Source organism: Myripristis murdjan, chromosome 6, assembly GCF_902150065.1.
Source record: "Myripristis murdjan chromosome 6, fMyrMur1.1, whole genome shotgun sequence".
NCBI classification, from domain to species: Eukaryota; Metazoa; Chordata; class Actinopteri; order Holocentriformes; family Holocentridae; genus Myripristis; species Myripristis murdjan.
Window position 1 is genome coordinate 7,212,929 of NC_043985.1, and position 15,982 is coordinate 7,228,910.

The 15,982-nt window shown below is 43.2% G+C and overlaps 1 protein-coding gene across 1 annotated transcript in view; it reads right to left on the reverse strand.

Annotated features, from left to right (window-relative positions):
• Positions 1–15,982, reverse strand: part of cmip (c-Maf inducing protein) — a 39,920-nt gene that overhangs the window by 17,338 nt on the left and 6,600 nt on the right. The window contains exon 2 of the mRNA XM_030052808.1: positions 2,767–2,892. Coding sequence (XP_029908668.1) covers positions 2,767–2,892 — 126 coding nt within the window. The remainder of the gene's footprint in view (positions 1–2,766; positions 2,893–15,982) is intronic.

The window sequence follows — 15,982 nt, forward strand, 5'->3', positions numbered from 1 at the left end:
GAGAGATCATGACCGCAAAAAAACAAAAAACAAAGCAGCAGCACCACACGTCAATGAAGTCAATGAAACAGTGTCACTACTCTTACCGTCTCCTGTCTGTATGTTTGCTCTTTTTACCGGCTGTCCTCCTTTGTAACTGTAATCTAACTGATTGCCAAATAAAAAGTACAGTCACATTAAAGTCACACCAAGCAAAGCGCGATGTGTATTTACGGCAAGAAATGGTGCGTGCCATGGTTCGAGGGAACAGTGTGTCCAATGGAGAACAGTGCGTGCTGTTTTGACTCAGATAGGACAGACAAGTTTTTTTTTTTTTTTTTTCTTCTTCTTCTTTTGATATGTGAGTCTGAAGTCCAACAGTTTCTGGTCAGTTAATTTCAAGATGAGCCGTAAGTATGCACTGAAAATTTAAGACCTGCGAAGTGATAGCTGACTCTTAAAGTTGTCAGAAGCGATCGAGACACTCCAGGATGGTGACCCAAAATATGATCAACTCAATCAAAATTACGGCGCGAGGAAACTTACAACACTTACACTCACACCAATGATCCCAGTGAAATTACAGTGCGGTGATAAACACTCAACACACTCGTATTTCATGACTGGTCCTTGTCTTTTTATTGCCACCTTATATAGCACGATGGAACTGGAGCTGCCTACTTTACATCAGCACATGGGCAGATTGCAGTTTTAGCTCCACAAATACTTCTGGAAGACAGAGATGCTCTGCTGGAAGAAATAATCCTATAATCTCATTGGTTCAATGTTAGTGGGCGGAGCCGAAGAACCACAGTTTTTCGGGTTAAGTGAAGCCAAACTGAGAAAGGTAAGAGGTACGAGCGGAGGTAGCAATTATGAATCCTAGCATTCTTGCAAAAATGCAGATTAGATAAACTAAATTATCTAGATTAGCGTGTTAGATTACCTGGCCTTCCAACTTCAAACCAGCCACATCAACTGGTTATCCGGCCTGCCAGTGTCCCAACAACATGAATGTCACGGCCATGAACGAGTCAAAGAAGAGCCACTGCCAATATTTTGACCGGAGTTCCTTCTCAGTTTGTCATTCAAGTTTGTCAGCAATTTCTTGTTTAGTAAAACTGAGGTTGTTTGGCCCCACCCACTGAGGTTTAACTCAACCAATGACATCATTTCCTCCTGCAGACCGGCTCTGCTTCCCCGAAATGTTTGTAGAACTAAAACTATAATCTGGAACCTGTTGGGCTCCTCTACTGTCCCACTCACACCACTTCCTTTTTATACAAATCATGAAGCGGATTCTGAGGTTTTTATTTCTCGGGTCTTTGAAATTGAAAGTGACTCATCCGGCTGATGGCTCTGTTTCAGAAATCCGAAATCAAAGTGTCCACTCTTGTTGGGGTTTTCAGGTTGACTCTCCCAGCCTTGTGTGTGACCCTCTGCCCTCCACAGCTTTCCACGACAATTGATTCATTTTGTCAGTTTTCATATGCTTTCCATACTTTGCCATGGTTGTTCTGGTTTTCTAGGCCTCGTGCAGGATCCCTGGCTGATGCTTTTCCACCAAACACAAACTGAATCTGTCTGGAAGCTCTCCAAACAGCGGACAGCAGGCGAAAGCAAACATAACTGAGGAGGAGGGTATACACTGTTGACCCCCCAACACCCATTAGGGTTGAATTGTGTATCAAGGGTAATTCGGTTAATGGGTAACTATACCAAATGTGCTCGTTGGACAGCGTGGGTTAATGTGGAAATGACTCTCTTTCCCGGGAATTCAGGGCCGTGTTCCCCGGTTCAGCAGATACATGTGTGTGTGTGGAGTGCAGTGTGTTTTGTCCGGCGCCCCGTCCGGCCAGGTCAGAACGGCCTCGGATGCTTTGAACTGAGGCTCTGAGGCCAGATGTTAACTGGGTACGAGGTAGGGTTTGGCAAGGTAAAAAAACACATTCATGGAACATTCAGACCAAAGTTCACTCTGAACAGATTCATTATCATTCAAAGTAGTAATAGTTTGTCAGTCATCAGCCGTTGCTCCACTTTGTCCTTAGATATTTTATCTGTTTATGAGTCAAAAATTTTGAAAATTTTGTGGTAGAAGATCATAGATGTAGGGACTCTACCAAAACTGACCTTTGGTAGTGTGTCGGCTCGTGTAGCTCCCTGGACATTAGTTGCTCTGTTGTAATCCACAATTCTGTATTTCTATCTCTCCATTCACTTCCACAGCAAAACAGCTCCCAAAAATGACATATTTAGCACATCAACGAACACGAACAAAGCGGACTATGCCAGTACAAAAGAAAAAAAAAAAAAGTCCCAGGACCCTTTTCTTTCATTACAGTTCTTTGTGAAAGCACTCTCAGGCCGTTTCTTCTTGGCGCAAGGCTATTATGTGGAAGTTTCCTGCAGAGGCTAACCTGCTGGATCTACTTTCCAATTCAAACAGGAAAATAACAAGAAAAGAGACGTTCAATTTCCTCCAAAAAATGGGAACTGGGAACTTGCTATAATAGTGGCATAATCCACTTTATTCACATTTGTTTATGTGCTCAAAGTGTTCTTTTAGGAGCCATTTTGCTACACCATGGAGGCGAATGGAGAGATAGAAATATAATGTTTTTGATTAGCAGCCCAGGGGAGCGCAGAGTATCTGTAACTAATGAGGAGATTTTACCACCAACCCAACACCCAATAGTTAAAGAGATAGTTAAGAGAAAATGTGAATTGAAAAGTGAAGCCAAAAGGGAGAAAGTTCATTCTTGGATGCAGGCCGGGGCTGGTTACCTGCAGCAGGACGGTACCACCGGGGAAGCTGAGCTGGACACAGTATTTAGGAGCATTGTCCCATGAAAGGAGCTGCAGGTCCTCTATGGTGCTGTAGGACAATGACGTCTCCATGTAACCAGTGGGCTGGGGAAGACAGAAAGAGAGACCAAGAGTACATTACTCACCCATTGTCTAAAACTTCCAGTGCGTACAATATATTTGAACAGAGCCATAGGGCAAACAGGCATTTATTTTCCCTGGCAGTCAGCTGGAAAGCCAAAAAGAAACACATCCTAAGCCATCTGCTCTGGGTAAATAAAAGGTCAAATAAAATCTTCAAATACAGCTGACAAGCAAATGACACTGTACAGTACATGCAGTTTTTATTTATCAGCTGTGGTCACATTTCATGGAGTCACAAGTAAACAGCCACTGAATACTGAAACAAAGTGGAAAATCAATTTGGCAATAGCCATTAATCACGCAAATACACAAATGTCACCTGCAAAGTCATTGTTCACACACAATACACAATGCACACCGCAGCCTGGCAAAGGGCTGATCCCAGTCTCACCATTGTGAGAAGTGGAAGCAGACGAAGCTGAATAACAGGCCTCAACCTGTTTGGCTGATTACAGTAAGGCTGACAAATTACCACAAGTTTCCGGACTCCGGAACAGAAGACTCTTTAGAGGGAGAAGCGGAAAAAAATAAAAAAATAAAATAAAAATAACGAGGCCGAGCGAAAGCCACAAGGAAACCAAGATTGTATATCTTCTGGGCCCCAGGAGAAGTCTGAAGAAAAATGTTTACTGCCACAATGTGTCTATAATAAGACCGGTGTGTGTCAGTGTCAGAAATGCAGAGTAGTCACCAAGTGAATCACCAGCTGATTTCTCAGGCATTAGCGTCACTGCACTACGTTGTAACAATTACTGATGATGGAAGATTAACTGTATATCTACACAAACGGGCCCCGCAGACGTCATCTGCAGTGGCTGCGCTGCTCCCTCGTTACTTATTGTTTTTTTTTTCTCCACTTTTTACTGTTACTTTGCTTTTTTACAATACTGCTATTGAGAACGCCTGAAACACTCGGAGAAATCACAGCAAAACATCCGATGGGATGGGAGAAAGCAAACGCTCTGACTTGCAGCTGACTTGGAAGGCACTAACTTTCAGTGGGACGCGCTGGGTCGCACTAAAGGTCGTGGAGATCACACGGACAATGGCACATTCAGAGCAAACGGACCGACTGAATGCAATTAACATATCTAAACCGAGAGCGGAGTGGCATCGAGAAACAGCTAAGACGACAACAGCAGAGATAACAACAACTAGAGTTCTTCAGGTTCTTGTTGAGCGCCAACTTGAGACGACAAAATAACTCCAATAAAGTCGTATTTAGGACGCAGACATGAGCTTTTGTAGTAATTAAAATGTAACAGAATGACAATATAATGTAACAATGACAGTAATAGTATTTGTAAGTATTTGGAATCAAATGCGGTGATCACTTTATAGCATTTAACCGCATTGACCTCCATATATTTGACTCTGTTTAGCAAGTGCTCAGTGCTGCCCCTGATGGCCAAAAGCCTGTACTGCACTCTGTTTTTCCTGTCTCACAGCACCGTTGGCTGGGATTCGGCGTTCTGTCTGGGCACTGACCAGCTTTCTCTTGACCAAAAGGGGCGTGTCCGATGAAAACCGCCTCGTTGAAACAGGGGCGTGGCTTCACGTCAAACACAGCTGTGACTTCCAGCTGCAAACTTCTGTATAGATTGTATTGCATTTTTATTATCTGTTGCTATGCCATGGCTAGGCACTGTTTCACTTGTTGTTGATGTCGCACTGAAACTGCTGAACCACTGGCACTGCCGCTACTCCGACTAACAACCAGATCAGAACAAAACCTTCATTTATTTATTTATGCGGGTGGAATCCCATGCAACCAGCAAACGACTGATTATTATAAAATAAATACATAAAACAAAAAATGCATCCAAACAAACTGCCTCTGTGATTATTAGCATTATTTTGAAACCAAAGCAAACTGATGCCACGTTTGAATGGTGATTAAATGTGGAAATAACTCAATAAAGGCTGAAATGTGAAATATGTCAAACTTGTGGCCGTGCTGTTCTTTTCAATCCCGTCCCCCCCCCCCTTTCGTCTGCTTTTGCTTCAAGGCGGTGGAAAACAGCCTCGTCCGGCCTGCGAGCTTCCCTCCGCCACAGCCACGGCTCCACTCAAGACAAACACATCTGACTAGTTATATGTAAGCAGCAGCAATGCCCCCCCCTCCCCACCCCACCCCTCCACCGCACCCTCTCCAGCTCCTCTGCAGTCAAATCGAGCAGACTGGTTGTTCTCTTTATTTGCATCCATCTCGCTCTCTGTACAACAACCGGGTGGCTCCCCTCCCCTGCCCAAGAACAAACACGCCATTCCTTTATCTTACACCTCCCTCTGTGGCGTTGATAGAGCAAAAGCCGGCTGTTCCCTCTCTCTCTCCCCCCCCTCTGCACTCGGCAGCGCACACGGACAAAGGCTGTTGTGAAATTGCACACATACAGGATTTTCATTACGGACGCCGTCTACAGCAAATATTGGTTCTGGGCGAGATGTGTCATTTCCTCGGAGGAGCAGACGCCGGCCTCTCGCCGGGCGCTTGCAGCGCTCTGCCAAACGGTGTTTTTGCGCACCTGAGCCCGCGTGTTCAGGCCCAGGTGTGTGTCCAAAATGCACAATGGAGGCACGCACATACATTCAAATGACAAAATGCACGGTGTGATATGAAATTGGGCAGTGAGGGAGGAGGCTGAGAGCGGCGTGTTGTGGCAGCGAACGCCGGAGACAAACAGTCAAACAGAGAAGGGGCTTCAATTTTCTGATAACCAACACAGGTTACCATAGATACTCCACCCTGCACAAGAGCGTGCAGTGATTGCCTGCCTCCCTCCACCTTCCCCTCTCTCTTTCTCTCTCTCTCTCTCTCTCTTTTGTCCTCTATGGTCCTTTATCTCTCTCTCTTTTTCTTCCTTTTGGATTTTGCTTTCCTGCTCCCCGTCCTCTTCTCCTCCTCGCTCCTCTTTGCTCTCGCACTGTCTCTTTCTATTCTGCCTTTCTTCCTGGAGGAGGGCTGGAGGAGGCTACGGCTCCTCTTGTCTCCTCTCCTCGCCGCTGTGTTACCATAGAAACAAGGGGATGGGATGGAGACGTATGTGGATTTTATTTTTTATTTATTTATTTATTTATTTATTTATTTTGGTTTTGTTTCCAGGGAGAAGCGGATGGAGATGTGCTGAAATAAAGAAAAGGGAAGACAGAGAAGCAGCATACCTCTGTTTTCAGGTTTAAAAAAAAATTGCTCAGTGCACCAACGCTGATCATGTTGCATCTCAGACGGGGACACTCAGGCAGTGACGTTCATGCCAGAAAACCTCCGCTTCGTGAATATGAACAATTATTTCATGGCTCTTGGGTGAATAACTTGTATCTCCAGAATGCAAACTTTTATCCACATGGCTATTCATTTCCCAGGTTATCCAATACAGTTTGAACTGCTTTATTTTTGAATATGACTTCTACTAAACTGGCTTTTACAACAAATGCAAAGCAGCTTGAGAAGACTGCGCTCTGAAAAAGGAGCACGAACCTGCAACGTGAGCTCTGAAGGCCCAAAATCTCAGCAGCTGGCCATGTAATCATTGAGCCGCCGATATTGATCAGCAAACCACAACTAATGCTCAGTATTATGGAAACTCGGTGATACGGGGCAGTAAAACTCTTACTTATTGCCCTCTAATGACTCAAAGCAGGAAACATATTGACAGTCATGAGAAAGAAAGACAGAGAGATAATCAGAGGCCGGGCCAGAGAGGAAGAGAAACAGCTGATTGATTCAGTCTAAACCGCGATGTAGTCGAGAGGTGCAGGCAGCAGGTCTGCATGTCGCCTCAGCTCCTGCATGTTAGCAGCCTGCAAAGGTCAAGCAGCCATTTTCAAGTTCAGTCCACTGCAGGTACGATACAGCCACAGAGCTGTGTTAGCGGTATTATCATGTTCGAATTGCACTGTGGAAATAGGGCTGGAATCATGGAATTTGTTAATGAAAATTGAATCCACTGTAAAAAGCGGAATGTTGTGCAAATTTGCCAAAATGTGCATAAATTCACAGTGCCTAAGCAAATGGCCAGATTTTTTTTTTTTTAATGTTTTTGTCATTTACGAGCGTGCTGCCTGCTGTTTCACCCAGAGCAGGGCTCAGCTCCTCTTCCACACACACACACACACACACACACACACACACACACACACACTCACACAGAGGCAGCGCGCAAGCAAAAAGAGCTCACAAATTTATTGCTATTCATTAAATTTTTAATATTTTCTCATCAAACTGCTGAAATTTTATCCATCCGCCACATGATTAGACACCGTCTGGTGACCTAATGTGCTTTAAATCGTAAAAAACACAGAATTCAGAAGAATTAAAATGGAACACACAAAAATATGGGGAAAACCAAAATGGAATCTGGAAACAATTTAAACAGATTTCATAAGGCCGGGATGTCTAATAACTTAACCTGCTACGGGGAAAGTCCCTGCATTAAATGTCACTGCCATCATAACTCGAACCAGCTCATATCTTCCACATTGCTTGGAACAAAGTGGAGCTATAAGCAATAGCTAATGCAAAATTATTATTTAGTCCGCTTGACACATGACTTGATTCCTGTAAACTACTAGCAGTTTACGGGAACTTTGCTCTTTAATGCTCTGCTGATGTGATATATATATATATTTTTAAGATATGGCTTTGAATGCGTTTCTGGGAATTTCTGCAGGATCTTCTCACGCCATTTCAGTGACAAAATTCACACAAACCAATTCGGACCTACTTAAGCTCAGGTGCACCTTGCAATACTGAACTAATGTCATATGAATGAACAGCCATAACGCCTACAAATGCTGCATAATAAATAAAATAAGCAACATGTGCCAGGTTTTGTTTTTTTTTGAGCATGTACTTGCATAAACATTTAACCAAATCGAGCCCACCTGAGACGCAGCGGACACTACATGCTGCTAATGTTCACATCCAGTTGTTTGCATTCATTTTATGCTCTGCTGCTTATATCACTGATAACCAAAAACCAACCGTGTGGGGCGGATAACAATCAGACTGAGAGGACATGCGAGTGCACATTTCACAATGTTCCCGTTATCAAACAATAATCATTTCACATCCTGTGTTTCCCCAGTTTTGTGTTCACCTATAATCACACGACAGTAATTTGCCACAAAAAAAAAAAAAAAAAAAAAAAAAAAGGCTGACTTTGACCCAGAATTTAAGGTTGCCTGAGGTGATCACACTGAATATGAGAGACCCCGACTGTGACAAAGCAGCGGATTCATCACGGGCGGAGTGTAAAGCCACAAGGGCACGCTGTGTTTGGTGTTTTAAGGGCTCATGCAAACCCGCCGGACTAATCTATGACGTCGCCTGGCTTAACATAACAATACGGTGTTGTTAAAGTCACTTCCCTGAACGATAAGGGGCCGTACTTCTCCTCTGGTTAAGGAGGAACCATACGGCAAGTCATAAACCCGTGAAGTAAACACCCCGCTGACCTTCGTGAGGCAGGGAGGACAGAGAGCGTTTCTGCTGCAGTTCCGTGTTTAGAAGGTAAAGCTGCTCTTCGCTTTGAATGTTGTTGAGGAGAGGGAGCTCCAAGGCACTGCTCAAAGCAAAAGAGCCTTTATTTTACGGCGAGTTAAAGTGACTTGAGTGCGTTTCGGCCATGCTGTGGTCCAAACTGAATAAAGAACCAGGTGATGGATGGAGGAAAGTTCGTTTCACAAGACATATATCCCGAATATGCAATGACATACATTTACCACAATGGATAACTAGTTAATATTGTAGATACAGGCAAACATGACGCCAAAATGGTCAAATAAAATACATTATTGGCTGTAATAGCAGAGCGACATAAAAACAACCAGTTTAAGAGGAATTTTCAAAATGGGTAAAAATCCAACTTTTTATATCTTATTTTATATTTTTGCATTAAATAATGTTCATGGGTATTTTTCTTCTTCGTTTCCTAATAGAAAGATGAATCAGATAAGTACTTATTGCTTGAAGGATGGGTTGGGTGACTAATGGATTAATTCAAATTTACATTTTTGAAAAAGAAAACATCTCAATCGCAAAATCAGTTCACTTGCATGCACGAGCAAAAATACATGCACAGTCACATGATCGTGCCCACAAAGATTCCTGTCAGTTCGTAGTAACAATTAGTGAAAATTTTTTATTTCTTCATCACTACGTACCAGAGGGGTTGAAAAGTTACAGCAGCACAGGGCTTTGATTAAGTCAAAGAGAAAACCTTGGACTGTGGACCAAGGAGTGCAAAAAGAAAAACAAATAAAAGTAAAGCAAAAGACACAACAATCGCAACGAGAAAGTACAACGCAAACACAACCACCAACAAAACAGCGGCACCGAACGCGAGCAGCGCCACAAAAACAGACAATGAAATTTCAAAAAATAAACAATCAAAACAACATTTGCACAGCAGCAGCAACGACAAAAAATGGCAACGATGAAAGCGGCAAAAATGTCTCCACCAGCGAAAATATCAACGACATCAACCACAACAATAAAAACAGCACCAACAAACACTACAACATTAAACCACAAGCTCATAAACTGTGATGGTGCTGCTGGTGCGGGCCTTGGTTGTGCATTGTAACAGCAGGTCCATATTCAACACTCTGGCACTTGGGACATAATAAAACACACACACACACACACACACACACACACACAGTCACATCAGAAAGAGAATCAATGTAGTGAACCCAGCTGTCCACCAAACATCTTTCCACCACCCGTTCTACAAATAGAAATATTACCATCGCCCAGGACTGAGCAATCAAATCATCTCCTGGGCAGCTCTGTTTCGCAACATAGAAGCGACAAAGCAAGACTTTATTTGCGTAGCACCTTCCTAAATTTCACTATCCAAAATACCACAAACCAGATCTGCCCCTGTGCTGGCTGGATATTGAACAAGGGGCATGCATGGGCCCCAACAAATCCACCAGGGCCTCACAATCCCAGTTCAAAGAACAAAAGATAGATAGATAGGTATACTTTATTGATCCCAAACTGGGAAATTCACAATCCCAAACTGGGAAATTCACAAAACAAACTTGTCCGACCCAAATTCAAGAGTTTTGCAGTGGCAACATGCAGAAGAAAAACGGCAACTTTCTGTTTTCGCATTTCAGCTTGGTGTTATTTTTCTCCTCCATTTTGGGTTGGTAAAAGTGCGTCTGCATCTTGTCTTCACATTTCGAAAAAAAAAAAAAAAAAAAAAAAAAACACCAACAAACAAAACAGATGAATAAATGTGTTACGTAAGACAGCGCGGCGCACAATGTCAGCTTAAGAGAATGGCGGAGGGGAAGGCAGCTCTCGAGTCTCAGGAGCGCAGACTGAGCTCGAGTCGGGCAGCCTCCCGGGTTCAGGGGGGCTGCTGGGAGCCACAGACACTGTCAGCTGTTGTTTGAAGGCCGGGTGCCGGAGCAGCCTACGGGCCCAGGCTCAGAGGACCTGAGTGAGGACACGACAGCTCGGTGAATAAAGAGGTGATCAGTCGACATGTGGAATCGTGTAGAGGCCGGTGTTGCAGCACCGTGGGACCTACGACTGCTTCTAATATGTTGCAATGTTCCTGTGGTTAAACGCAGCCCAGAGAGTAGAGAGCAGGCTCATATGATGAGCCATGGGGGCGGATAATCTAGTTCCGTTCAAGCCACATGACACCACAGGCTGAGTATCTTTTAACTTGTGCCTGTCCGTCTCCCATCTTGTCATCCTCCCCTCTGCTTTCTTCTTCTTCTTCTTTCTGTTTCTGTCTCTTCCACTGTTTCGCTCTCTCGCTCTCGCTCTCCGCCTCACGCTAGTCGTTTCAAACTTGGCCATCAAAGACCCCCTCTGCCTCTGACAGCGTCTTGACGGCGTGCCAAGGTCATCTGTATAATAAACAGTGAGCTAAAAACATGACTTGACCCCTGACATCTATTTATCAAATGTCTTGTTACATAATCTTGGTCTGTGTATGGCTGCATGGGCTTGATTTGGCTTTTCTTGCTGTTTTTATGCCAAAGCAAGAGCGTCCATGACGTTGCAAAGGCAAAAAAATAAAAATAAAAAGTTTTCCTGGACTATAATAATAACATAGCTCCATTTGGTAAATATGCTATGGATAAAGGTAATGGTTATTTAATGTTATTTTAATTCTGAAGTAGTGGTTAGCTTCCTTTTACTTATGAAGAAAAATGAATAAATAGATAAATTTATATATATATATATATATATACACACACACACACACACACACACACATATATATATACACACATATATACACACACACACACACATACATATATATATATATATATATATACACACACATACACACACACATATATATATAAATTAGTAGTACACACAACTTTAGTATATATACAATGTATATACAACTTTATATGCTCTATTTATATAGAGGAACTACATATTCTCTGCACGCTTATTTATCAGTTAGGTATAAAAATGATATGTTTATTTTCATCTTATCACATTGTTATTTATCTCACCTTCTGGCTTCATTTCCTTCATTTCCTCTGTGGAAAATACAGTTTCAATAGCAAACACAGTGGGTAGGATATTACATATGGGCCTGTAGAAAAAGGCCCCATTTATACAACAATGTGGTTTACTGTAAAATGCCGGTGTTGTTTTGCCATCGTAAAAAGCTCTGACCGTATGGGTGCGTCGCACTTGCTCTTGGGATAATAATATAAATATCACTATGTAAATACTGTATGGCAGCAGGCCATGCAAAGCAATCAATGAAGAGGTCCCTCTGTGTGCCGTCGTTGAAAGCCATTTGCATGCAAATAGGATTAAAATTGCCGCTGAGGTGTGAGGTCAAACTTTCACAAAAGTAAGACCTCGACTTTATTTTATTTGTTATGCAGCACTCGGGAAGGCCCAGCTGGAAGAAAAAAAGCTTTTCATTCTATGATGACGTTTACAAGTAGCCAGCTATAGAGAAGACAACCGTCTCACTTCTCACTCCGGCGACTGAATTTGCTGTTTTTACCATGGTTTAAAAAAAAAAGAAAAAAAAAAAAGAGAGAGACAGAAACAACAGGCCGCACAGTTTCCCTGAAAGACACGACTATAAACAGTCTCAAACAGAAAACGGGCAGGGCGAGCCTGCAGCCTGCATTCCCCTCAGGATTTTTTTTGCGCCTCACGTTCTATGTTGTTCTGTTTCTCTGTTTTTCTTCACATGATCCATCACCCTCAGACGCACACAACAAGGCAGAATAAGAGGAAGGAGTCCAATTCCAATCTATTCCAAATATAATAAATCAATATGGCAGAAAGCACTATCATTCCCAGCTATAACTCAAATCTTTGCTTAATGGCTGCATTGTTCAAACAAAACTGGGAGGATCCAGTATTTCAATATGAACATGTGCTGCATTCTGTCCTGGAAGCCTGCCCAGAGGCCTTCAGAGGCCTTTGTGTGTGTGTGTGTGTGTGTGTGTGTGTGTGTGTGTGTGTGTGTGTGTGTGCACGCCAGTTCACACTATGTCTCCACTACTAGTTATTTTCCTTCTTTTTATTTTGTATTAAAACCCCCCAAAACAGCTACAGTACCACAGACAGATATGCGAGTACTTTATTCGCTCCATCCTCCTCTCTCTCTCTCTCTCTCTCTCTCTCTCTCTCTCTCTCTGTTCATTACTTCAGACCTTGTCTTCCAGTCCGTCCTGTTCCCCACTCCTGCGCTCGCATATCGCAGATTCCTAATTGTAACTCGTAGTCGACAGGACACGTTTCAGGACGACGGTTTGCAGTCAGACACGACGTCTCGCAGCCGAAGCGTGGACGAGCGAGCCAGCACGGCGGCATTTACGAGGAGCGCTGGAGTCGTCGGCGATGCCCGAGTTGTGATGTTCAAGAGGTGGGTGGTGAACGCAACACGCAGAGAGCATCAAGGTCGCTGGCAGCCACTGATTTAAGCGATGCATTTCAGGTTTCATGTTAGAAATTCCCTTTTGTGCCCTGCCACACCCGTGGGCGGATTTGTCTTTGCTGTGCAGCCAAACTTTGCTCAAACCCACAGAACTTTATTTTAACCTCTAGTAAAGACCCGGAGGTGTGCAAAGACACAGGGAAATGTGTAGAAAATCATGCAAAAGACATCTATTTTCTATTTGATGTGATGCTGCAACCACGGGACCAATTGTATGATTGATTTGACTCGTTCAACCGGTATCAAATGTTAAATAGCTTCAGTGAAGCCATGCAGATACAGAATATGTTTAATAATAATTTTTGTTTAAGTATATAGTTAAAATACACCCTTAACCCTTTATAGGGCACTCATTGAAATACTTTGAAATTCAAAAAAACAACCTTAGACTGTTACTAGAGAACACGACAGGACTTTATTACTTTTATAAAATTTTTCAAAAATTTTCATTTTGTAGCCATTGAGATTGGTCAAATGCCACAATCATGTGACCTGGGATGTAGAGCGATCTTTGCTGATTGGCTGGGTGAAGACCAAATGATTATTGAACTAACTGAGACAGGGGATGGGCCTCATATGTAAAATTTCGGAAATTACCAAAAATAGTCACTTGCCCTATAAAGGGTTAAAATTAAACCCTTAAATGCATGACACAGTGTTTTTTATGACTCCCGAAGCCAAAATTCTGAGGTTTTCTGGAGGACCTGAAGGCAGCAACAACTGTGGCAATGAAAACGGATGCATCGATTAAAACGTAAAGCCACGCAGGCCCATTCAAAGGGTGAGGGACTGCTCTTTGGTGCGAAGTGGGTGTCTCTTAAAGATCACACCGTGTGATACATTTCACAAGTTCAAAGAAAAAGGTTACCAGAGTCATTGTTCCACACACTAACCACACAGCTACCTAGAAAAAGTACAGTAGCAACCAAACAAGGGTCGGCTAGGTTGGCCCACCACGGATCCGTGAATCTCCACACACACACACACACACAGAAGGCACTCGGCCCCTCCCTGGTTTTCTTGTGAAAAGCTCCCGTCTCTTGCCTCTCTGTGAATAATGAGCCCCTGGAGCTATCGGAGCAACCAGATTCCTTTCATCTCGGGCCTTTTGTGGGGAAGGCGCGACACAGGAAGTGCTTGCTTGCATTCGCGCCCCTCTTACGCAAATGTGATGCAGGTTAGATTTCTCACTACGGACGTGGCAGACGGGGCAGGTCTGTCAAGAGGGAAGCCAGTCATACCTCGTCCCCCCGAGAGCTCATCGAGGCGGAGGCGTCCGCGCAACCCTTTCCTGAATGAGCAGAAATCACATGGAAACCGAGGACACGGCACCAGACTGGGGCTGAGGGACCTCCCAGGGCGTCTTCAGCGGGATTCCAGGGATCCCCCCCAAGTCAAATGAGGAATAATTTCACTTCATTGTAATTTAATCCGCTAGGAATAAACTCAAAAAATGACTATGCCCCCCCTAGGACTCACTCTGACCATGAACAATGTAGGTGGCTTTACAATAACCCTAAAATCTTGCCGTGTGGGGCGACATCTTATTAAATGACTGCGGCCTCATGTGTCTGCTTGAAATACAGCTGTTTAAAGAGGTTCATCTGTATTTAAATAGCATCGCTGTGGTCGACTTAAATGAGGGTTTCGTGTGATTATTGGTACTGAAAGTCATGAAAACCTCTTGGCAGCCGCGCTTCAGCTTCTCGCGGCGCTGCTGCGGCGGGATTTCGCTCTCGTGAAATGACTCGGCGTGCGCTCGGGAAAAGTGCACGCACGCACGCACGCCGAGAGTGAGCGCTCTTCACTCTCCCTCTTTAGAAACAGCCTTACTATTAACAAAGTGGGTCAGCATTGTTCCTGAGCCCACATAAGCCACACTGCTCAGCAGTAAGCAAAACAACTAAATCCAGGAAATGTATATTCATGCTTCACCCTCAGACTGATAAACAAAACCCCCCCCTTCCTCATATTTCGCAGTTCGCAGAATTCAGAATGTGTGACACCGTGGATGAGCCGAGCTCCAGACAGATGATCGCACCATGAAGGCTGTAACCACACGCAAACACACACACACACACACGCACTTGTCGATGTACTCGTGACACTATGGGTTATCGAAACACACACATTTGCACACAGAGACTCTCAGCTGTCTGGCTGCATGCAGAGATCCTAATACTCACCTAGAGTGCACCATTAGCCACAGTCAACTACCTTTCTATTAGTGCCGGCTGACTGGACGCCGCTCAGCCAGTTAGGTGACTGGCGTCCGGCGCGTCCTCTAACTTTGGATGGTGCCGGTGGCCGTCCCATAAAATACCTAAAATCCTGCTGTGCCCAATCACTTTTCTCTGAGTACCAGGGGGGCACACGCTTTTTTTTTTTCGTCAACCGGAGAAGGGAAAACACACCATGCCACCACAGTCTGTGTTTCTTAAGTCCTACAATCAGTGTAATTTGTTCATAAGCCATTTTCAAGCATATAATGTATTTTTAATGCAATAGAGGACTCATCTTTTTATGTTTAGGGAACATGGAATTGTCTATTGCTCATGTTTCATGTTTTGTATGTGGATAATATTGTTCAATGCCAATGCTAAAAAAAAGTGTGTTTGGATAAGTTTTTTTTTTTTTTTTTTTTGAAGCAGCTTAACCATAAACACCATTTTGTGGTGTTATACACTGCAAAAACTCAAAATCTTACCAAGATTATTTGTCTTATTTCAAGTCAAAAATGTCTTATTCCTAGTCAAAATATCTCATTACACTTAAAATAGGACATGATCACCTCAGAAGTAACTTGTTTTTAGACAATTGTCTCTTGTTTCAAGTGAAAATTCACTTGTTTCAAGTGAAAACTGCTTGTTTCATTGGCAAAATTGTTTCTTGTTTCTAGCTAATTTTCACTTATTTCAAGTGAATTTTCACTTTTTCCACTGGCAAATTTTGCCAATGAAACAAGCAAATTTTCACTTGAAACAAGTGAATTTTCACTTGAAACAAGAGACAATTGTCTAAAACCAGTTATTTCTGAGCTGATCATGTCTTATTTTAAGTGTAATGAGATATTTTGACTAGAAATAAGACATTTT